The 25,189-nt window shown below is 35.2% G+C and overlaps 2 protein-coding genes across 6 annotated transcripts in view; both read left to right on the top strand.

Moving 5' to 3' along the window:
* The first annotated feature begins 1,982 nt into the window (after window positions 1–1,982).
* Window positions 1,983–5,571, top strand: LOC125266189 (cyclin-O protein B). Its single transcript, XM_048186639.1, has 3 exons — window positions 1,983–2,162; window positions 4,198–4,383; window positions 4,850–5,571. Exons 1-3 carry the CDS (start codon window positions 1,983–1,985, stop codon window positions 5,396–5,398), a joined length of 915 nt encoding a protein of 304 aa, XP_048042596.1. The 3' UTR covers window positions 5,399–5,571.
* Window positions 5,572–7,157: 1,586 nt separating this feature from the next.
* Window positions 7,158–25,189, top strand: part of smtnb (smoothelin b) — an 88,906-nt gene continuing 70,874 nt past the window's right edge. Inside the window, exons 1-6 of one of the 5 annotated variants that reach the window (XM_048189825.1) lie at window positions 7,158–7,354; window positions 7,447–7,549; window positions 21,562–21,719; window positions 21,852–21,930; window positions 24,156–24,234; window positions 24,315–24,391. In XM_048189825.1, coding sequence (XP_048045782.1) covers window positions 7,487–7,549; window positions 21,562–21,719; window positions 21,852–21,930; window positions 24,156–24,234; window positions 24,315–24,391 — 456 coding nt within the window. In that variant the 5' untranslated portion in view covers window positions 7,158–7,354; window positions 7,447–7,486. Of the gene's footprint in view, window positions 7,550–21,561; window positions 21,720–21,851; window positions 21,931–24,155; window positions 24,235–24,314; window positions 24,392–25,189 lie in introns of all 5 variants that reach the window. The other 4 variants (XM_048189824.1, XM_048189827.1, XM_048189826.1 and 1 more) reach the window with 4 other exon arrangements.

Here is a 25,189-nt window from a genome sequence, read left to right as displayed (position 1 = left end):
TCTAAAGCAGCCCAACATGGCCCCGCCCCCTTTGTTGTGTTTTCCCAGGGGCGGGGTTTATGTAAAACATTTTAAACACTTTAATTTTAAACACTAGGGTTAGGGTTATATTGTTACAGTTAGCTGTGTAGGAACACACACGACGAGGAATAGAAGTTCAAGAGTCAGACTTTACTAGGCAATCCAATGGAACATACAGGAACAGAGGTTTACACACAACATATAACAGACAACAATGGTGAGGAAGGTGACTGTTTATAAAGGGAGTGCTGATGAGGGATAATGACGGTGAGTGTCTTCAGGTACGGGTGATGATGATGAGGAGCAGGTGCAGGACAGAAGGGATGCTGGGAAACTTAGTGCTGGAGCTGGTGACTGTGACATATATAGTAATTATATATATATATATATATATATATATATATATATATATATATATATAGTGTGATTTTGAATGATATCAGCATAAATCCTTATCATTTATTTGGTGCAAATACATTACAGTAACTTGACATTATCATTGAAGACCAGCAATAATAATTTTCATTTTGATTACATAATAATGGCAATATATACATGTCAAAGTCAGACATGCCCCTTTGCCAGCTGTGATGCCTGGTTACTGGATTAAACTTGGCCCAGGTTTGTAAAAGATTTTTAGGTCAGCACACCTTAATAGCTTCAACAATTGATTGCCAATGAAGTTTAGAATACAATGAACCAATCAGAACCCAGTTTAGGTCAGATAGCTGCTAATGCTGGATATTTTGATGAATCGAAAATTTAAGTTTTTTTCTAGTATAAACTGTTTATGTAATAAAATATGTTTTTGTAGTTTGTGTTGTCCCTTATCAGTGCAAAATTATCACAAATTAAAAAGGATTCATGCCAATATTGTCCAAAACCCCACTTTTCTAGGGCATTTTCATCACATCTAACATACAAGTTTGTAAATATATAATATGTGTGTATATATATATATATATATATATATATATATATATACTGTACATGCATACATACACACACATAGCCTACATATTTACAAACTCTTATGTTAGATGTGATTAATCACGATTAATACGACTAATATTTAAATTTATTTTTAATATATACAGTATATATTTATATTTAATCATATTATGTTCACATATAGTGAAGACTGGGGCTAGTTGTTAAATAATGAAGATGCTACAAGTTCTGTATCTCACTGAGGTTTTGGGTCTAGATGCACAAATGCCTTTTTTCAACCACAGTCTTTTGCATAAATTCTTATTTTATCGTAAATTCTAAAAAATAAAAAAAAAAATAAAAAAAAACGGTTCTTCTTTGGCATTGATGGTTTCATGAAGAGCCCTCGTCTTCCATGGAACATTTGCACAAAAGGTTCTTTATAGTGTAATTTAGATTAACACTAAGAAAAATGGTTCTTTTTAAGAACTGTTCACTGAAAGGTTCTTTGGGGAAACAAAAATGGCTTTATGGCATTGCTGTAAATTTTAAAACCTTTATTTTTAAGAATTGCATAAATGTTTTTTTTAATCTATGTTGGTATCAAATGCTAAACTCATTCAAAACTGCTTTGTGATTATTATTATTTTTTTGTTGTTGTTTTATAATTGTTTAACTGTTTAAGTATTGCTGAAAAGCTTTGAAATAACCTGTAACAGATGTTAAACATAGAAGATAAAAGATATTATATATATTTGTTGCATTGTTTTGCGCGTGCAGCTTGTCTGGGCTACACCTGCGGCTCCCGTGGGACTGTTGTCATGACAACGCGTGTGCGCGGGCTGTATAGCGCCCTACAGTGCGCGCTAAAACACCCGGGAAAGACCCCGTTTACAAGCACCATTTCACCTGAAAACACTGCATTCGCCCGAGAGACCGTGTGGTGCAGCAGGATGCCGATCATGTGGGGAAATCTTTCAGTACAACATCCATCCCAGCAGTAGAGAATCTTTTCGTGTGTTTCTTCAGAGATGTCTATATTAAGTGACTCTGGCTTTGAGGAAGACCTTCACACTTCTCCAGTGCAGCAGCTTGCAGCGGGTTCAACATCAGCCTGGCACGAGTGCGATTATGAGGAGAGCTGCTTCATCATCCAGAGACACAATGAGCTGCAGTTTCTCGCGCACAACTGCCTCGCGCGGCAACCTCAGGTGAGATCATCATACACCTCTCACACACACCTAAACAGAGTTTTTATTATTAATATTGAAAGAAATTCATACATTTATTCAGAAATTAAGCATTAAACGGATCAAAAATGTTGTCTATTTCAAATTAATTCTGTTCTTAAAGAAACCTGATCAGGGTTATAAAGCAGCACAAATAATAATCATAAATGTTTCTTGAGCATCAAATCAGCATATTAGAATGATTTCTGAAGGATCATGTGACACTGAAGACTGGAGTAATGATGCTGAAAATTCAGCTTTGATCACTGGAATAAGTTACGTTTGACTATATATTCACATAGAAAACATTTAATATAAAATTGTAATAATATTTCACAGTATTTAGTTTTAGTTTTTCAAATAAATGCAGAGGCATAACAATAACACAGGTGTTATTCTAGGCTATTCAACAGCTAAATATGATGATATTGGAATTTTAGTTTGAAAAAAATGAAAAATGAAAAGAAGAAAAAAGTCTTAATTTAAGATAGTTTTAAACTATGATTTAAAGAAACAGACAACCATAGAGAAAACCAGCATTTGCATCTCTTGAGTAGGTACTTATTTTGTAAAAGTAATTTCTTCACAACTGCTAAAAAAGTATCTAGTATGAATGTAATCCAGATGTAGGCTACTACATTCGCCATGTTGTCGTTATCATGTGACCTACCAGCATCAGTTGCATCACTTCACTGCCATTCATAAATCCTCTCCTGTGGCCTCATGTTAAAGTGTCCATCATATGCACACTTGCATTAGGTCATCCATGTACTTTTTGTCTACTCTTTTATGAGTACTGTGAATTTGAACATAGTTTTTTGGTCACTGTTTTTTTTCGACTACTATATAGGGAAGTATGTGATTTCGGATTCGGCACATGACGGTATCAAATTTTCATGTTGCGATACTTGCTTAAGCTTTTATCACGGTATTATCATGATATTGAAATAAGTTGCAAAAAAAGTATGTAATACTCTAACAGGTTTAGTAACTTTTTCTAGTAACAAAAAGAACTGAACATTTAAATACAATAAAGCAATACACAAAAAAATGATAAAGTAAACAAATGTTTCAAACAGATTAAAGTGCAAAAGAATTACAAAGAACAATAGGTATCACTTTACAATAGGGTCACATTAGTTAATGCTTTAACTAACATTAACAATGAGCAATAGCTGCATTTGTTACAGAAGTTATTATTCTTTGTTAAAGTTAGTTAAAAATAGTTCATTTTTGCTCAGGTCGATTAATACAGTTACAACTTTTGATTTTAATAAAGTGTTATCAAATGTTCAAATTAAGATTAATAAATACTTTTGAAGTATTTTTCATTGTCAGTTTATGTTAACTAATAAATAAACTAATATTACATAATGGAGCTTTATTGTAAAGTGTGACCGAATAGAATCAGAACATTTTAAAACAATATCTAGGGCATGTTGTACTTCAGATTAAAATATAAAAATGTTTAAGTTTGAAAATAAATAGTCTTAAGGCTTTTTAAGTGTTTGGTGCTGTGATGAACACAATAGCGAACACAAAAATCTGAAACATTAAAATACTGTGGTAGGCTGGTAGCTGTAGCGCAGCTGCTTTGTTTCCGGGGTAACCGCTGCATTTCTGCTGTTCCATCCGTGCCATCTGCTGTCAGAAAGTGCACTTTCATGCACGTCTCTTTCACTCGTTCCACACTCGTTCCACCACATTGGGTTAGTTTACATCAGTGCGCATGCCTCTTTAACGCAGCATACAGCAGTGAATTTTAAATGGTTGATGCGTAAAGTATTCTTAAAATCCATTCTAAAAACCTGAATAATTCATAATAAATAATTATTCACTGTATTTTGAAGTGCCCACAATCACAATATCGTGCATATTCATTATCGTGAAATATATCGCAATATTGTAATATTACCGGATGCAGATATCCCTCTATTACTGTTGTTTTTCTTACTGTTACCAATAATATTATTGCTTTGCCTAGTAATTTTTACATGATTTTTTTATATCCTTCTAGATTACTGCAGAGGCTCGCAGCAAACTGGTCAGCTGGCTCATAGCGGTGCACAGACAGCTCAAACTGTCTTTTGAATCATGCTGCTTGGCTGTTAATATCATGGACCGTTTCTTGATCACAACCTCGGTCGCGGCAGACTGCTTCCAGTTACTGGGGGTGACATCTTTACTGATCGCCACAAAACAGGTGGAGTAGAGCGCTCTCTTTTACTCAGCAGTTTCATTGTGGTTCTAAAAATAAATAGCACAGAGGTTCTAGTTATTGTTATTAATGTTAGTTATTAGGTATTAAGTACCGTTCACACCAAGAACAATAACTATATTAGCGTTCACACCAGCTGATGATATCTGTTTATTCTAAGCGCGCTGCATTTCTCTGGATTTAAATATTCTTGGAAACATTTGGCATAATTTAAGTACACAAGTCAACATGGATATTTTAATCCCAAATGCTTGTCAGTATATTCCTCAGTATACTTTAACCATATTTAACCACAAAAACAATAGAAGTAATTATGAAATTATATATAAAGATGTACTTTAGTCCTGCTGAAGTGGCTAAAAAAACACTTAGTATTCACTTTTCAGGCACAATGGATTACAAATATGTATGTAAATCCCAGTGAGTGACTTCTGATGTTTGTGTTTTCCAGGTTGAAGTATATTCGCCTCGCATCACACAACTTCTGTCGCTTTGCTGCAATTCTTTTTCCAGAGAACAGCTGTGCAATCTCGAATGCCTGGTCCTTCTCAGACTCAATTTTAGACTGGCTGCACCTACCCTTGCTTTCTTTCTGGACTATTTCACCAGTCGCCTTACTGGATTGCAGAGCGGTAGAGCCATCGATACGACGGTCAGTACTCAGGATACAAACACGTGGAAGGAGCACAGAGCTGCTGAGATGAAGTGGAAATGGCTGGCTTGCAAAGTCTGTGAACTGAGTCTGGCTGACTACACATTCAACAAGTATATGCCTTCTGTGATTGTGCAGTGTGCCGTGAAACTGGCAAAAGATCTGCTGGAGACACATTCAGTGCAGTCCGCAGACAACGACGCTGGCTCAGTGAAGACATCGGAGTCATTCAGTTTTGAAGAGTATCCACCGTTGACCTGTGAAAATCAGCTGTTGTTTCAGCAATGCACAGACGATCTGAAATTGTTGGTTTCTCTTAATCGAGATGCAGTCCAGGACTTCATATGACTATAAACCATTATTTCTGTCCAGGGTGGACTTGTAATACTCATGCAGTCAAGCAGTATTCGTCCCAAAAATTATTTATACAAAAGTAAGGTTTTATTTTAAGTGTTTACGTAGAGTCAAAAGTTTTACTTTTTTTTTTCTAAGAACTCAAATTAAATTGCAATTCATAAAAAGAACGGTCACTCCTGTTTTTTGAGTGTTTAAAATGCAATCTGAACTTAAATGGTTGTAATTCATGAATGCTTTGGTCTCTTTTTAAAGAAGATATCACTGTAGTCACATTAACTGTTTTAAATACGTCTTTAGTACCTTTCTGGGCGTTTGCAAGTCTAAGTTAACTTACTCTCAATGCAGGCCTCACTGAGGCATTGGATTTTATCAAAAATATCTTAATTTGTGTTCTGAAGATGAACGAAGGTCTTACGGGTGTGGAACGACATGAGGGTGAGTAATTAAAGGGTTAGTTCACCCAAAAATGAAAATTCTGTCATTTATTACTCACCCTCATGTTGTTCCACACCCGTAAGACCTTCGTTCATCTTCGGAACACAAATTAAGATATTTTTGTTGAAATCCGATGGCTCAGTGAGGCCTGCATAGGGAGCAATGACATTTCCTCTCTCAAGATCCATTAATGTACTAAAAACATATTTAAATCAGTTCATGTGAGTACAGTGGTTCAATATTAATATTATAAAGTGACGAGAATATTTTTGGTGCAACAAAAAAAACAAAATAACGACTTATTTAGTGATGGCCGATTTCAAAACACTGCTTCAGGAAGCTTCGGAGCGTTATGAATCTTTTGTGTCGAATCAGCGGTTCGGAGCACCAAAGTCACGTGATTTCAGCAGTTTGGCGGTTTGACACACGATCTGAATCATGATTCGATACACTGATTCATTATGCTCTGAAGCTTGCTGAAGCAGTGTTTTGAAATCAGCCATCACTAAATAAGTTGTTTTTTGGCGCACCAAAAATATTCTCGTGGCTTTATAATATTAATATTGAACCACTGTACTCACATGAACTGATTTAAATCTGTTTTTAGTACATTTATGGATCTTGAGAGAGGAAGTGTCATTGCGGCTATGCAGGCCTCACTGAGCCATCGGATTTCAACAAAAATATCTTAATTTGTGTTCTGAAGATGAACGAAGGTCTTACAGGTGTGGAACGACATGAAGGTGAGAAATAAATGACATTATTTTCATTTTTGGGTGAACTAACACAATAAGACCGTGTCTTAAGAACCAGTCTGACCAACTACCAATTAGTTAGGGTTAATCAGTATTACTTTTCAGATTAAAATTAGACCTTTTTATGTAACTAACAAGAGCAGTCTTGAAGAAAACTAACTTCCACCAGTCTAAGCAAGCAGTTCATGCAACCGACCACTGAACATTAATGAACTGTTTAACTATATTACTTTGATAATGTTTCTTGGTTTAAGTGTAAGTGTAGTTACCTATCTATCTCGCTGCAGGCCATGTGACTGGCTTCTGGCTTCACGTCATTGCACAAGTGGTTTAGTCAGCAGACAGGGCGTGGAGGAAATTAAGTGAAATGAGAAAAAGAAAGTGTGACAGACTTCATAGCTGCCAGATCGCAGTGCTAAATGATATACCTACTGTAATAAAAACAAACAAACAAACAATGTAATAATCTGTTACGCCAATCACACATTCTCATTCAAGCGTGTGAGGGTTTGAATTCGCCGGCCTGTTATTGGCTGGCGCTGTGTGAGGGGCGGGGCTTAACTCAAATCACTCACCGCTCGTGACTCCGCAGGCATGTAGTCTGACTGTCTGACGCTGAAACGGTTGGAGTTTGTGTGGAAACAAACGGCTGCCGTTCATTAACAAGGACAGCTTTTAATTTTCAAGCTTTTTTCTCTTTAAGCTGCTGAATAAGACGGGTTGTTCTGGTTTTTTTCAGAGAGCATCTTCACAAAGAGTACGGACCGAGACCTACCCTTTAATGTAACGTTATTCAAAGTGATCCTTTCTATTATGTGTATATGACGGTTTATTTAACACGTATTTTAGACTCGTATCGGATGAGCTAGCCATTCAAAGCGATAATAAAATGTCTGAGAAGATGTCAGAGAAGAGATACTCCAGCATGGATGAGTCCTCGCTCCGCAATCTGGTGAGTTCAGCTCTCACAAATGACGTTTTTTAATTATAACAGACTTTGATTAGCTTTAGCTTCACTAAACAGGATTCTTTAATAATGATGCTAAAAACAATGGTACGTGCTTTATCTACTGTTCACATCTGTATGATAAACTGCTAATGTAAACATAATGTTCGAGCTCAAGCACGTGTCATGCTGTAAAGTGGTTAAAAATTAACGAGATCCTTTTGAAAAACTTCTTATTGTTCAACTTTAACAATAACAACGATGATTATGCTGTCGCCAATAATATATATATATATATATATATGTATAATTTATGTATATATATATATTTATGTGTGTTTGTATATATATATATATATATATATATATATATATATATATATATATATATATAATATATATATATATATATATATATATATATATATATATATATATATGATATGGGTCAAAGATATTTAGTTGTCCGCATCAATAGAAATTTACAAAAGCAAATTTATATACATAGAAAGCACATTACTTTACACTGAATGACATTTTAGTGGGTGTCTTCTGTAAATCATGGTAAAAATGTATGATATTTAATTTTTGCTCAGGAAAAAAACAAATTAAACAGGATCCAATCTGATATATATATATATGTATATATATTTATGTGTGTGTGTGTGTGTGTATGTATGTATATATATATATATATATATATATATATATATATATATATATATATATATATATATCTTCTCTATGATTTTTTTTGATTCTTGAATTCCCATATATATATATATATATATATATATATATATATATATATATATATATAGATCTATATGGGTCAAAGATATTTAGATGTCCGCATTAATAGAAATTTACAAAAGCGATTTTATATACATAGAAAGCACATTAAGTGCAAGAAAAAAAGAGAATAAAATGTCAAATGTGGGTGAAATAATGTTCCATTTGTCATAAGTGTAACACTTATAAAATATATAAAAGAATAAGTGAGCATACTAAATTTTATTGCATTTTAAATGAGTAAAAAATCTTGCTGACAAATGGGCAAAAAAATGTAAAATTACAAGTAATAAACATGTATGATATTTAATTTTTGTTCAGAAAAAAACACCTCTCACAAAAACAAATTAAACAGGATCCAATCTGATGTATTGAAAAACAACAACAATTCAAAGCTGTATTACACTTATTGTTTTGATGCTTGAAAACACTTTTTCATCTTTGACCTATATATATATTGATATATATTGGTCATACCATTAAAATGATGTTCACTCACATAAGATGAAAACATCAGTCTAGAGAAAAAGCTGTTTTAATAAATGGCCGCTGTGCTGGCATTACATGACCAGTCATGTCATAGAGGTGAGCACATTAATAATAAAATTATCTTTACGTAATGTAGCATTTGTCAACCCGCGTTTTACAAGCTGAATGAACACAATAAACATACTACAGACACAACATGAGTCAGCAGCGCAGTCTGGAGTGATGGCACAGATGTGTGTGTGATCCACCAGACAGTCCAAACAGAACGAGTGTGAGTGGAGAAATGAAATGTCTAAACAAACAGTGACACATTACAGAACTTGAGTCAGTGTGTGCAACATGAGACTGATAAAAACAGACGAAACCAAACAAGCAGATGAGGTGTGAAGAAGCAGGAGATAATAAACAAACTTCATGCATACAGGTGGATAGATGCCAGTATAAAGTCCCAAATGTTTGGGATGAATTAGAGTATGCAAAACACATACATAATTGCACTGTTAACCTTTAGGCCTAGATATACTTCAAGCGAAATCGAAGAATGAACTAGTGTGATGTCATTTTGAACAAAATCAGGCTAAAACGAAGTTTGTTTGGAGATTGTTTCTGGCCCGCTTGCCAAAGCGAACTTTTCGGAAAGGTTTGTTCCGGCTGGTAAATGCCTTTGTACTACCATTGGTCCATGGTGATTATGTAATAGTTGGGTGTGGCTCTGAGACTCCGCCTTCTTTGACATGGAAATCTTCTCTGGTTAATTTCTTCTGATCAGTCCGTCGAGGTCAGACACGAGTTAAAACATGAGCACACTGGAGAGCTGCTGTATAGCAGAAACTAAAGTTGTAATTCTATTTAAAAGCAACAGTGGAACTGTTTTTATGTTTAATTCTGTAAAGCTTCTGCTTTAAAGCAATCTCTTGTATAAAGTGGTATATAAATAAACGTGACGTGACTGGAGTGCTGAATTGCAAAGCTTGTGCAAACATCACTATGATGCTTCCTTAACTGCTGTCTTCTCACTGCTGTCATTTTTGTTGTGCGCTTATCTTGTTATTGAGATGGAAACCGAATGCATATTTCCATGTTAATCTAAACGTCACTCCCAGTTGCACGAGTGGCGTTGAGATGTTTGATAACAGTATACCACATCTTGCATATTTTAAACTTCTTTTTACTCCTAAGCAAAGAACGAAACAGAACTGTGCCGTGAGAACGGGCCTGTATCTGTTCCAAGTGAACAGCAACACCTTCGAAGTCTTGAGTCTTTTAAAAAAAATGACATCTGACTGGTTTCTGTTGAGTCAGTGCAGTGGCGGTCTTGATGCCTTAGGCGAGATATGAGATGCTTGGAAAGGAGCAAATCATTTTCGAAGAAAGTGGTGGGTGGAACAGAGAGTTGTTGTGTGGGAATGGGATTGTGGGAGCAGCGTTGGACAACAGAGATGCCCTATACGACTGCCTGTGCCGCTTATGCCAGGATCCGACACTGGAGTGAAAGCAATGCAAAGTGCTACGTCTGTAATAACCATTGCATTCTTGTATATTGGGAATATATCAAAAAAAAAAAAAAAAAAAAAGAGTTTGCGTATCATATACACCTTTATGTGTGGAAAACATCCATAAGAATAAAAACATTCTGCAGTTGAACAAAATTGGATCAACTTGATGAGTTGTATCCCAGTTATCAACACAGTCAGGCATTCTGCATTTGTGGGCATAATACTGAAGAATTCAGGTTTATTACAAAGATAAGACAAATATTTATTCAAAATTCTGCCCGTGGAATTTCCTCTCCATTTGCGGTTATGTGATATTACATAATGCTCCGATGTGAGCACAACATCACAGTGTTCAAACTGACAGCAAAGTGAATGCAATTCATAAGAAGTCATTTAATGTATTTCAGTCTAATAAAAACAATCATAGTGTCGAATACATGCTATTTGTTCAAATGATTTTTTGTTAATTGTACCTACAAATTGGTAATATAGATAAATATAGGAAAAAACTAAACATGCCACTCCACGTTCAAGCAATGTTAAATTGACTGCAAATGAAAATCTAAATGAGAGGTTTGTTAATTAGTACTTGCATAAATGGTTCAAGTGTTTCGAATTTTCCAATTGCCTTGGAGGTTGAAAAAACGTTGAATTATTTACAGTGTCCCTAAAATAATTACAGCATATGCCATCATGCAGTTTCTGAAAAGACCGAATGTGGAGTCAAAGCTCACTGATGATGTGAAATTTTTCAGCATTGTTTCTAATAGAAAATTCCCAATAAAGGACAGCATCACAAATTCCTACAGAATTAAATAATCACTTCAAGTCATGAGCTTCATAAAGCTAAATTGTAAGGCATAGGTTAAACCGTCAATGCATCAGGACTCATAACACAGAGCACAAAACCTGCATTCAGAGCAATAGGGAAAAATAAATACAGCCTTTTTTCACTATGCATAGTTACGTTTGGAAACGGCACCCCATTGGAAAAATAAGGTCATGCCAGCATGAGGTGCTTAGGCTAATTAGGCTGACTACCACTAGGTGGTACAGTTTTGTTGGTTGTTGTTGGGTCTCAACCAGCTTAGCCATCTTGGTGGGCCAAGGCCAAGCAAGTTAACCTAGGCCAAAGCAGCTTTTAGAGCATTTAGACCAAATATCATTCAAAAATGACCAGCCTCGACCTGCTAGAAACTGCACATTAGCGATGTCAAATATCCAAGTAGTTTGGTATCAAGTCAATAATCAATTTGTAAAAAATCGATTATTGTCCGATCGACAAGACGCATATCAAGCATGTATGGCAACATATGCTATGAAGATCTCTTCGGCTGCGTGCTCTAATGCAGCTGCATGTGAAAAGTAAAATGGGCATTTTGACCAAGTGCATTTGGCTGTTATTAATGTAAATGCTCAGTCTGTTGTAAGTTGGTGGAATGTAAATCGGACGTGTATGTTAGATGGAAACCACTCACCGCTCCTCTTAAGTTCCTTATAATTAGTCCTAAATAGCTGAAATGGCTACATGGCATTGTTTTAACTTATTTTGTTGACTGTTACGCATTTATATTTAATGTAAGAATTGTTTTTGGTATTTGTATTAAATATTGAAATTTTGGTATTGTGTGACAGTCCTTCAGCTTCTGTTAAAAGCTGCTTTTGGCTGCATATGCACTTAAAGGATGCATTCACTGATAACTGTTAAAAGTGTTGTGGGAGCAGCTGTGTCCTACTGTGCAGAAACTGTCTCAAGATGTTCTTGACTTTTACAGTTTTGTAAACACTGCCAAACAAATCCAATTTAACCTTAAGTGTAGTTCTGAACTGAAGAGAGATTGAAAGTAGATTCCCACCTCTATTGTCCTTCAAATAACTCAACACTACCCCCAAATCTCCCCCTTCAAATATTTTCCACTCTCCGCTCTTCAGAATGTTTGGATGTCACTGAGACACGATTCCACAGAGGTCAGGAGTGTCACAGTCCCTCATGGCTAGTAGAAAATGTAGAGGTTTCTCCAACTTTCTTGCTGACCACCACAGGGCTTATTTTTAGTTGTGTAAAAAAAAATTATGCACGGTAAATAAAAAGAGCATTTTGTTCAAGATTGTGAGGTTTCAATTAGTTTTTCATTAGATATGTTTATTTGCCTTGATAGCTGTTCTCTTAAACTTGGATGAAGGCATTTCCTGATTTCATCCCTAAGGACTAAATAGTCGGCTTCTGTTTATGTAGAACTTGGAGGCAGAACAGAATTGTCATTCAAGTCTGATAAACTGTAGTGTCAATCTTTGTTTTGGTTTTCTTTGTGACCTTTTTTTTTTTTTTTTACCAAAACATTAAAAACAATATCAATCTCCATAATGCAAAAATGTTGGATCAGATCAGATGATTAAAGTCTAAATATAGGCTTTATTTGTGTCATTGTTATGTTTAAGTCATGCCCTTTGCAGACTGGTGGCGATCTCATCGCTGGAGGTCGCCAAGAATATGTGTCGTAATGGATGTCCTGATGTTATAGGAGCACAACTGCCATAACTTCTGGTCACAAATGGCACATATTTTCTTTGGCTATAAATTGGTGCCATTCTAATCTGAAAAAGAATCTGTTTTCTTGCTGCAAAAAAATTAACATTCTGGATAAGAGTATTTGTAGATTTTAGATAATTTGTGTAAACTGAAAGGGTTTGTTCTGTTTATTTTACTCACCCCCATGTGGTTTGAAAATCCACACAACCAAAACTCTGATGCTTCAAAATGTTTATATGTGCCGATAGCCTTGTGGGCAGCATGCCGACATGGAGTGCTGTTGCGCTTCGGGCGATCGAGTTCGAGTCCCGGCTCACAGACCTTTCCAAGAAAAAGAAAATGGATATGTGGAAAACAATCGGTCATACCCTTGGAATAAATGGTGAGAAGTATTAACGATGAGATCATTATGCCAAGCTAGCAAATAGTGTAACATAAAAGTACCTCAGGTATCCTGTGCTAGTTTCGACAACATTGTCTTGCTTCCTTTGAAGTTGCAGTGAAAAAGACTAGGTGTTGTTTCATTCCACTATATTGACTTCGTCAGCTAAATTCACTGTTAGATTAGATCAGTTAGTATTCACTCAAAACATAGCATACTGAGGACATCTGCTGGTTAAAGGCGTTTAAATGCAACAAGAACCGCAAAAACATGTTTGAAACCGCAGTGCGTGAGCTTAGAATAAACAGACCGTTATCGTTCGTTGGTGTGGATGCAAATATAGTTTAATCTATATAGTATAATCTTTATAGTTATCATTCTTGGTGTGAATGGGCCTTTACTGTCCTATCATAATAAAGGCAAAAATGCCCAGAAATAAATTGTAAGAAAAAAAAGAAAGAAAAAAATATGGATAAAGCCACGTCACGTGGACGTCACGTGGACAACAATCATTACTGTCACTTATTAAAATCGAATGGCTTCTGCTGAACAGACCTTTGGAAAGAACACCCTGATCAGTGAGGATCTTTTTCACATCCTGACTGTGGTGGATAGTGGAGCATCTGGTTTACTAGCATGTCATAATTCATGTTGTCAAGTCATGTGACTTGACATCTGCTGTCCTTTGACTGCTCAGGTGCTGGATGAGATAATGCAGGAAGTTTGAAAGAGATTGCGGGAACAGGATTGGAAGTATCGGCCAGAAAAAAGTCAGGATATGTATTTTTGCATATTTCTGAGCAGTCTGCTCATTGGGACCAAAGATTGGGTTTAGCAAGTAAAATTAGGGCAAGTTTCCCAATGCTACCTAGCACATTATGCCCCATCTTCCATTGTTTAGCCAAACAGGTAGTTTAAACTCATGTTATTGAGTCTTTAACATCAGTGCTAGTGAGCTCTGCAATCCCTACACCCAGCCAGCACCCCCAACCACACTTCTTTTAGCTACAAAGAAAATAAAACTTCACAGAAACATCTAATAGTGATGTTGTTTTTGGAATTGCTTAAAGGTGCCCTAGAATCAAAAATTGAATTTACTTTGGTAAATAGTTGAATAGTTGGTAAATAGTTATAGTTGAATAACAAGAGTTCAGTACATGGAAATGACATACAGTGAGTCTCAAACTCCATTGTTTCCTCCTTCTTATATAAATCTCATTTGTTTAAAAGACCTCCGAAGAACAGGCGAATCTCAACATAACACCGACTGTTACGTAACAGTCGGGATCATTAATATGTACGCCCCCAATATTTGCATATGCCAGCCCATGTTCAAGGCATTACACAAGGGCAGGCAGTATTAACGTCTGGATCTGTGCACAGCTGAATCATTAGACTAGGTAAGCAAGCAAGAACAATAGCGAAAAATGGCAGATGGAGCAATAATAAGTGACATGATCCATGATGTCATGATATTTTTAGTGATATTTGTAAATTGTCTTTCTAAATGTTTCGTTAGCATGTTGCTAATGTACTGTAAAATGTGGTTAAAGTTACCATCGTTTCTTACTGTATTCACAGAGACCAGAGCCGTCGCTATTTTCATTATTAAACGCTTGCAGTCTGTATAATGCACAAACACATCTTCATTCTTTATAAATCTCTCCAACAGTGTGTAATGTTAGCTTTAGCCACGGAGCACCATCAAACTCATTCAGAATCAAATGTAAACATCCAAATAAATACTATACTCACGTGATCCAACGCATGCATGCAGTATGCATGACGAACATCTTGTAAAGATCCATTTGAGGGTTATATTAGCTGTGTGAACTTTATAAATGCACTGTATTATAGTCGAGAGCTCGGGGGAGGCAGGGAGCGCGAAGATTTAAAGGGGCCGCAGCCTGAATCGGTGCATAGTTAATGATGCCCCAAAATAGGCAGTTAAAAAAAATGAATAAAAAAAAAAAAATCTATGGGGTATTTTGAGCTGAAACTTCACAGACACATTCAGGAGACACCTTAGACTTATATTACATCTTGTAAAAACTGGTTCTAGGGCACCTTTAAGTGGTTGTTTATTCTTTTTGTAATAATCACTGATGTAACATTGTATCCATTCACCTGATATATTCTCTAAATCTTCTTGTTGTTGTCATTTTCTTCAGCACCAATTCTTTGCTTATTTAAGTCAATATTTTTCAAAGATTTAATGGCAGAAATATAGGGAAATCCAGCAATTCATTTTTCCTTGGAGTTTCTCATTGTTGCCGCCCAGTACTTTGCAAGCATGATTTTGTGTCCTGTGATCCCTGACACTGAAATTGACCTTAAATCCACCAATCAGATCAGTTTTTATATAGAGACCTATGATTAGTCACCTATATAGTTGACTAGTAATTCAAATAACCCAACTATTGGTCAGTTTTGAGAAAAATTAAATTTTGTTCATCCCTATATTAGGTCAAGTGACACTGCTCTATCCAAACTATTTATAAATAACTTTTTAAGAGGACTTGAAGCTTGTTTTGTTTGAGGGTTTTACATGTGGAAACAGCCCTTCTGTTCTGAAAATTGTACTTTGAAAAGCTTCTTTTAGCTTAGATGTACCACAAATGTCAACAAAACTTGCATGTGTGGTCCTTCATATAGCGCTGAACTATTATTGTAAAAGGGGGCATTAAATATATTCTTAGATTTTTGCATTGGAAAGTATAATCCCACGTTTGATGACTACCTGAATACCAAAAACACACTATTAAGACTGTTTGAATAACCTAAATGAACTTGGATTTCCTCTGGAATGTTTTAAGGAAGTAACGTCTAGGAAAGGGAAATGTTTATGTTGGATCTCATTGAGATGGTAAGTGTTCCAGGTCATTGCTCATCTTCCTGAATGTGTGTCACTAATACTCTCATTATCTAGCTCTCCTTCTTTGCCCTTCACTGCTCCCATTTAGCCAGCATCACAGTCCAGGGGCGGGGTTATGAGGCCTGTGTCCTTATATGGGCATACTCACTCTGAGGCTGGAATGAACTGCTGATTCACATCTCTCTCTCTTTATCTCTCTCTCACTGCCTTTGCATCTATTTCCATCACCAAGATCGATGGAAAATTGAAAGTTTCCATCATTCCCACCTTCATTTCCCAAGGACAAAGCTTTCCAAAAAAAAGTGAAACTGTAGAATTATTGAACTATGATTTATTATTAATAGGTTTGACTCATAACTGTACCGTTTAGAAACAGATGGTTAGTTAATATTGAATATATCTTTTCCACATAGTAGTGTCACAATCCACCACCTTTCTGAAATTGCAGCATTGAAAATTTGATCATTTCAGTTGATTTCCATGCTATATATGCACTGGAGTTGGAATTATGTTACCAAACACTATGCCCAGTCCCATTTGTTGACAATATCCGATTTTTTTTTTTTTTTTTTTTTTTTTTTTTTTAATAAATGACCAGCTTATATCTTTTAAAACCCATATCTGATATCTGCATTTACACCATACACTTGGCAAAACAACCCAAGGTACATGTACTGACCTGGAAAAGCTTAGGCTGAAAAGGAAGTAAAAACAGCTTGATTTGCAATAAATGCAGACTAAATGATAATACAAGCTTTTGGTTTCTGCACCATCTTTAAAGGTCAGCAAAACTTTGGGTTGAGCCTTCGTCCTTCATTGCGAAAAGAGAAAAGAGTCATGTGATTGCGGTTGGTGTCCACCTGAGTTGCCGTCATTCACCAACATTGCTAGGGCCCTATGAAATCCGTTTTATTTTTTCCCAAATTCCGTTTTAATTTTTCTGGATTCCATTTTTTTTCCGTTTATTTATTTTTTGACTCCATTTTAATGGTTAAATTAAATTTTAGTAATCAAAAAGCATGTCTAATTAATTTAAATAATGAATCTTGTCCAATTTCCCAACAATTTAATAAAAGTTTAACAAAAAAATTACATTTTTCTTTCTTTTTTTAGGGCCCTATGATAAACGTTTTATTCTTTCCCCTCAAATTTTATTTTTACCAAATTCTGTTTTCTGGACTCCATTTTAATGGTTTAATTCCATTTTAATAATCAAAAAGCATGTCTAATTAATTATTCTTAAAAACAACAATATTTATTAATTAAAAAATATATTTTTATGATTTTTTTTTTTTTTTTTCAGAAGTTCTGTTGTGTATTAAAATTTTTCTGGCAATCAAATGAACGCATACCATTTAATTTATCTTTTAATCATGAAATTAAAATTTTTGTCAAACAATGTGCTGCACAACAGAGCTTTCCTGTAAAATTAAAACATGGAAGAAACACTGAGATTATTGTTTAAAAATATATTTTAATAATTTGTTAAATTAATTTATCTAAAATCTACTGTACAACAGTAATATGTTTCTGTCAAGTTAAATCAAACTTTTATTTTGACGGTTTGCCTAGAGCTTTGAGTTTCTCTGTGTTTATGATGGTAGTTTTCTCAAACGAATTCCGTGACATTCCGCATTATATAGTAAATTCCGTTTTTATGAACGGATTCGGCGATTCCATGATTGCGGAAATTATAGGGTCCTACATTGCTTTTTCAGTGAGGTAGGACTCGCATTGACGGGAATATCTGATCTGTCCACTTACATGGCAGACGCAAATACACATATCCGATTCATATCATATTTATTTCCACATATGAATGAGGATATCGGAATCTGTGTGCTTTTTTCCTCCTTACACGTTCATGGGTCATATCCGATCTGTGCAACATGGGTTGACAAAAATGGAATCGGGTCACTTGAACCATGTAATGTAAAGTAATTTTGGCCAAATGCATACCTTTGAGTGACTGGATCATGCTGGTCATCTCTAAGACGTGTTGGATCACGATTACACCTGTAGTTACTACTGTTCACTTGTGATCGGACCACCTGAGAGGACTGCTAATAATACCAGATGTGAATGCGCTCATCCTTGCATGATGCTGGTCTACTGCATTTCCATCTGTTCACATAATCAGGGAATATTCAGTAGAGAAAAACACTTGCAGATTGTGTGCTTTAGCAATACCAAAAGCAAGTGTCATGAATATTTGAACGCTTCAACTGCCAAACAGCTGCTTTTGCATTTGTTTCCCCATGCCGTCACCACCTTTCCTTCCAACTTCCAAATGTTGAATGATGGTAAAATATTGAAAGAAATGAAGATGAGAGACAAGAATGATGGCACACCTTCCTAGACCAACCTGTTTTCCAATAGAGAAAATCAGACTTGGATTCACTACTGCTCAGAGATGATTGGAGGGACTTTTTGTGCTATGATCACAATACTTTTGGCATTAATGCAAACAAGTTTATTTTTCACACTCAAAGACATAACTGTCATTTGATGTAATAGCGTAATGAAAGAATATAGAATACACGCCCCTTTTGTCATTTCAGACCTGTAAGACTTTCTTCTGTGGAACACAAAGGGACATGACTTGCATTTTCATTAACTGAAAAATGTATGAAGAGTTTTTTACTCTTTGTGAGATTTCAGGTTTACTTTAGGTTATTAAATTCTAGCTCACCTCTCAAGCTAAACTAATGATGTCTATGACAACTTAAAATTAAAAGAGAGTTTAATATTTAATAAGACCACATAAGTTTAATAGTAGATTAATTAGTGTTGATTAATATGGTTCTGTTTGTTTAAATGAAGTGTTCACAAAATGTTTGTCACTCAAAAGTCTTGTCATTCTTCACAAAGGGCATTTAATATGGACGTATTGATAAGGCATAGGAAGTCAAATCCACCCAACACACTTGTTTCCTATTGATGATAAACAATTGCCACATACCCTCCAACAACTCTGTGACTTTTTTTAGACCGGGTATGCAGTAACATCCTAACCACATGCAGACAGTTGGGATGTCAGTTTACAGCAATATTAATAATTGATTTTCATTCAAATTAATGATCAATTAATCGATTAAGCTTCAACATTAATACTCTGCTTGCATGATTACTTATCCAATTTATGCTGAAATTGATTACTTGAAGATCGATAAGCTTAATCGTTTAAATTGTTTATGGTGATTAATCTATCACTGATTAACCATTAACATCCCTCGCAGGCGGTAAACTGTATATAGGCGCAGGGCATCAGCTTTAGACAAACTCAAAGATACAGGCCAAAATTTAAAAATAAGACACACGTGGCAGGTGTAGATTTAGAATTATGCCCATTTTTGTATTCATTATTCGATCCATCTTGCACTACATTAGTTAGTTTTCAATCAGTGTTGCCAAATGTGTAATTTGTGTGTCAAAATGTGTAAGAATTTTTTTTTCTGTGGATTTTCGCAAATCTTGGAAATATGCCGTTTTAGTTTACTTATTTTTTGGTAATGGATATCTGGCAACAGTTCATTGGTTTTCCACTTGGGACATCAATTTTTGTAGGGTTTTCTGCAGTAGTCGGCATTATTGGATAACCAATTACATTAATTGGCCACCGTGGCAATGCCCCCACTGTTGTTTAGCTTTTTTTTAAAGAAATAAAAACCATTTATTTCAGTTGGACAATGGATGCTACAACTATAAACTGAAAGCATCTGCTCTGCTCCATACAGCACGAGCTGCAGAGTCGCAGCACGTGAAGAGAGTTGACTGACAAGACGATGGCGGAGGATGTGGTGCGCCACAGATCCTGAGCGTCACTGACAAATATCTTATCTTTTAAATGTGAAGTCAGAACTGCCACTCCCTATACAGAATGTACACGTGATCGTGCATTCAAAAGTGAAAGCAAGCAGCCAAGTGTGTATTCAAAAGCGATTTCAATACCCCGCATATAGATAACGGCTCCCTGATGCCCTCAAATTATAGGCCTATTCACAGAGAACGCTTGATAGCAAAATTCAAATGTGAAAATCGAGTAAGCATTCAAAATACCCAACAGATTGGGTGCAAATTTTTTAACACACTAAAAGCTATTGTGCATCTGCTGAATCCCTCTGTGATGGAAACAGATTGAGGAAAACTACCATTTGGCACTGGGATATTTTGAGAACAGCAGCATGCATGTTTCCAACATTTTATTATACAAATATGGCTCTGTTATGTAGAGCATTCGCAGATTATATCGATTGCATGCCATTGCTTTAGAGTGAATATAGACCCCTTATTATTCACCTGCTGTACAGATGACCTGCTTTTGTCTCTTCATCTGGACATTCCAGGTCATGTTCTCAATTAGAGGGAGTTGGGTAATATGTGTCGGTCGGTAAATGTGTCACTCTCTTAATCTAGGCCATTGTGCACAATGTTTGTCAAGTGAACTAAAAATGTGTGATCCTTTTAATTATTTTAGCAAAGTACCTGGCAGGTAAAATAAATTTTAAAATATATATCATGCATGTTCGCCAGTTATCATAAAACTACTCTAAATATGCTGGTCTAAAAACAACCCAAGTTAGGTTGAAAATGGGCAAACCCAGCAGTTGGGTTAAATATTTGCCCAACCTGCTGGGTAGTTTTATTTAACTCAACTATTGTTTAAAAATGACTATATGGCTGGCTTAAAATGAACCCAAAATAGATTGGAAATTAAAATTCAGACACATAATTACTAGAGGCAATAATAATAATCAAAAGGTGAACATTTATTAAGAAACAATTTAATAAATGTTTATTAATTATTATTCATTAAACTTAATAAACTGTTAATTTGTTTATTTATTAAACATATTAATAAATGTTAATTTCCAACATATTTTTCATAACAATAGTTGAGTTAAATACAATTTTGTCAATTTTCAACCCAATTTGGGTTGTTTTTAACCCAGCATTTTTAGTGTATTCAGTCATTGTTAAATGTTTACATAAAACAAATAACTATATAACTATATTTGTATATGTTTTTTTATTATTATAAATAATTAAAATTATATAAATGTTTTTATTATTATTATTATTATTATTATTTAACCCTTTTCTGGTTTGTATATGAATGAATACAAGAAAATGTCAGTAATGTGCTGCAAATAATAAGACTGAAATAGAAGAATGCATTGTTAAATAGTTTTTTTTTTTTTTTTTTATTTGTAGCAAATTTATGTTAATATTTCAGATGTCTTCATATTAATGAAATCTAAGTATTTCCATAATTTAACCAGTGTTATATTCAAACTGTAGCACGCATATTATGAAATATAATTCAGTTTTTATCTCGGATCCTTGTGCCTAGAGGATAATGTAAGTAAAAAGTGGCACAGCTTACCCCACAGACTGCTTCCCCAACATAATATTTTCACATGCTTTAAGCTTACTTGCTCTCTGTTTTTCCAGCTTGATAAAACTATCGACATAGACGAGCGGCGTCTGATCCGGACAGCGATTCGGGAGCTGCGGCGCTGTGAGATTGAAGAAATGGAGGCAGCGCTTACCAGTAAGCGTTTCAGACGTGCCCACCAACACAGACATGAGGATAAAGAAAACCAGTGCTGGTATGAAGAATTATTTTTTAAAAATGTATAAGCCTTAATCTGCAAAAATCTGTTGTATAAAACACAATGAAAAGTTTTGTGTAACATGAACAATTACATTTTGTATCTGAACTTGATTGCTTGTATTTGCAGTCCTGATTTGACAGCTTCTTTAGACATGCTATCAGGGAAGATTCAAGCTATTCATGACATTGAAGAACTTACTGGACTGGTAAGGCCATGTATAAAGACTTAAAATGTTTGTTGATGATGCTCTTGTGTTGTTCCTGTCAACATTCAATGAGTGAGACTGTGTTTGTAGTTTTCTGGAGATGGTTGATAAGTGTTTTTGCCCCTGCATGGAATGTTGTACTTTAAGTTCTTTGTTAGTGTTAAACAAAAGGCTGCAATGAGCTCATTCCAAATGAAGTCCCATTGTTCTGCGTTAAAGTTTTATTGTTCTATATATAAAAGGTGTATTGTTCCTGATGAAAGCAATGAATGGAGATTGACTAAAGTATAAATTCTGTTAATCTGTGAATGCTGCCAAAGAACACATGCAAATTGCATACAATTCTCTGTATAATGGGGTATTTTCAGTAAAATGTAAATAAACTCTTACATTCAGTAATGCCCCAATGAGATGCTGGGCAGAAAAATATATAGTTCCAAGAGGTCTGGTCCCTGTATTTCCTTCCCAGCGGAGGTCCGGACTATACTTCTTTGGAATAGTTTTAAGTTTCCATCTGGGCAGCAGTAGTACTTTGTAAAAGAACAGGGAAAATAACCCTAAACAGTCAAAATAATCAACAAAGATGAGTATAATATATGACACTTTGCTACTTTTTCGTTCACGCCATGTCATAATTACCGTAACGATTCTGAATTTTAAAAAGCCTTCACGTGCTTGTAAAACTTGTAATAACAACATGTAAACTTGTAATTTTCTGAGAGCTATGACCTTGTAACACGTGGCCGCTGCAGATTTATTAGGTGTGTTTGACTTGAAGTGGTGCTGTGCAGACCCATCGGTGTATGACATCAAAGTACCCCGAGAGCAATTCGAAAGCATACAGAGCTTTATTTATGGGAATTATGAAATAGCGCGAATGCAGAAAGAGTTCACCAAACTTGAACCTTGGAATACAATTCTCACTATTAACTAACTATTAACTACAACTTTTGCCTCAATAAACTATTAATTGCTGCTTATTAATAGTTAATAAGGTTGTTAAGTTTAGGTATTGGGTAGGATTAAGGGATGTAGAATAAGGTCATGCAGAATAAGGCATTAATATGTGCTTTATAAGTACTAATAAACAGCCAATATTCTAGTAATATGCATGCCATTAAGAAACTAGTTAATAGCAAGAATTGGACCATAAACAAAAGTGGTACCAAAACTTTTCGCATACACACTCTAAAAACACTGGGTTAAAAACAACCCAATTTGAGTTGTTTTCAACCCAAGGGCTGGGTAAATATAGGACAGAACATATGTTGAGTTAATTTTACCCAGCAAATTGGTTTGTTTATTTAACCCAGCATAATGGGTTGATTTCATTTTTACTCTAATACTAGCTTTTTACTTCATACATGAATTAATGTTTACTGATTAACTTCGCAGTTGGCGGAGGAACTGCTAACTTCATAAAATCATATGATAAAATCATAAACAAAAATTTATCACGCCAAAAGACCGTCGCGTGACTCACGCTATGTTGCTTTGCATAAAATTAAACGATTCGTAAAGAACAATTACGAATTTTTAGATAAAATAAAACATACACAAACCTGTATTTTACCGAAGACATGCATCAATTTGACTGAGCTGCACTGCTCTCTCCTGAAGAGGGCGCAAAAAGACTGTGATTAATAACTCAACCCCTGGGTTGTCATGTCTGACCCAGGATCTGTGTAACACAAAAACTACCCAAACGCTGAAAAAATAAGCCAAAAAATGACCCGAAAGGCTCAACCCAGGACCCTAGATTTTTTAGAGTGTGGTCTGATGCGTTTGCATGCGTATGAATGGAAGTCAATGGAATGAAAAGTGTAGCGTGACCATCATTTAGTCTACTCTGTCATCTGTTACACAGTTGTGGGAACTTCTGATGTTGACAGCTTCGTTGTTTATAATGGGATAATGGAGTATTTTCTTATTACAACATTATTGGTAGTTGCACATGGAATTTATGTGGTTTTTCTGCTCTGTTCTTTGTGGTAAAAATGCAGAAATGATTTAAATGTAGTAAATGTGTTAAACAGAGCTGAGAGTACTACACTTCATCAGTTATATTGCAAAAACAGTTATATATGTTACCAATTGCATTGAATTCTGTGGAAATATACCAACAATTCTGTGGGTGCACATTCTCTGTAGGTCTAAATATCAGTCATGTCAACATAACTACTGTTTTTGTGTCTTGCCCTCTATTTTTCTTTCATTCTTTCAAGTTGCGAAGCACCAGTGAATATGAAGAGAGAAAACTCATTCGTGCAGCCATTCGCCGGCTGAGAGATGAGGAGATACGAGGTGAGATTGCATCTAAAGGGCTGGAAAAATATCTCTATATACGTCTGTGTGTGTTTACATTCCCCCATTCTCATTCATAGGAGCATTAGAGAAGGTTCAGACCGCTGGCCAAAGAACAGAGCGACGACAAAATCCTCAAAGCAGCTTTGACCTACAGGTGAGTAAATGTGGCGTGGTGAATATCAGGAGCGGTAAATCTCAGGGATAACTAGGCTGAAGTTTGTGGCTTAATGTGGAATGAGGAGAGATAAATCTGTACGCTCAACTGGAGATTGTTTTGGCCTTTTCAAAAGTTCAGGAATTCAATTAAAGTGGGAATTAGGGTCAGGGTTAGGATTTATATTGTTTTTCTAATAATTCTGCACATGTAATCACAAAAAATTGTAGTATATATATATATATATATATATATATATATATATATATATATATATATATATATATGGAAAAGTATGTTAATGAATAAAATGGCATATCACTGTGCAATTTTGATTGATGGACAGGTAGTGCAACACTTCTTTATTGACATCTCAAGTTTAGACAAATGGACATTTATTATATGTTTGTTTAAAGAGGGCCTGCTATGCTTTTTTATATATTTTATAACTGAAAACTCCTTGTTAGTCCAATAAAAGCTTTTGACACCTGGTCCAGCGAACGACTGATCCTGGAATGTGCCTATCTACTCATAGATAGGTGTAATGCCGCCTCCACAGATATGTAATGAATATATGTAATGATTCATGTACAGTCAGATGTTCTTTGTCTATGTATCAGTAAATCAAACCCGTGACTAAACGGTCAACTTTATGTTGTTTTTCTTAGTGGGATGAAAATGATCTGTTATTTAAATGGTGATTAAATTATATATAGAAAGCGATCAAAGAACGCTCTCTTCACAATCGCTGGAGCTGTCAATCAAACAGCGCGAGTTTATAAGCGACCGGGTTCTGGA

Source organism: Megalobrama amblycephala, linkage group LG4 (assembly GCF_018812025.1).
Source record: "Megalobrama amblycephala isolate DHTTF-2021 linkage group LG4, ASM1881202v1, whole genome shotgun sequence".
In the NCBI taxonomy this organism is placed as follows: domain Eukaryota; kingdom Metazoa; phylum Chordata; class Actinopteri; order Cypriniformes; family Xenocyprididae; genus Megalobrama; species Megalobrama amblycephala.
Note: the sequence above shows the minus strand (reverse complement) of the source record. Positions and strands in the feature narration are given on the sequence as shown.

What these genes read in the sequence shown, in the direction of transcription:
- LOC125266189 (XM_048186639.1), top strand. Translation starts at nt 1,983, where the DNA reads ATGTCTATATTAAGTGACTCTGGCTTTGAGGAAGACCTTCACACTTCT. An exon ending in GCCTCGCGCGGCAACCTCAG is followed by an intron (nt 2,163 to 4,197) that starts GTGAGATCATCA and finishes ATATCCTTCTAG; the next exon opens with ATTACTGCAGAGGCTCGCAG. An exon ending in TACTGATCGCCACAAAACAG is followed by an intron (nt 4,384 to 4,849) that starts GTGGAGTAGAGC and finishes TGTGTTTTCCAG; the next exon opens with GTTGAAGTATATTCGCCTCG.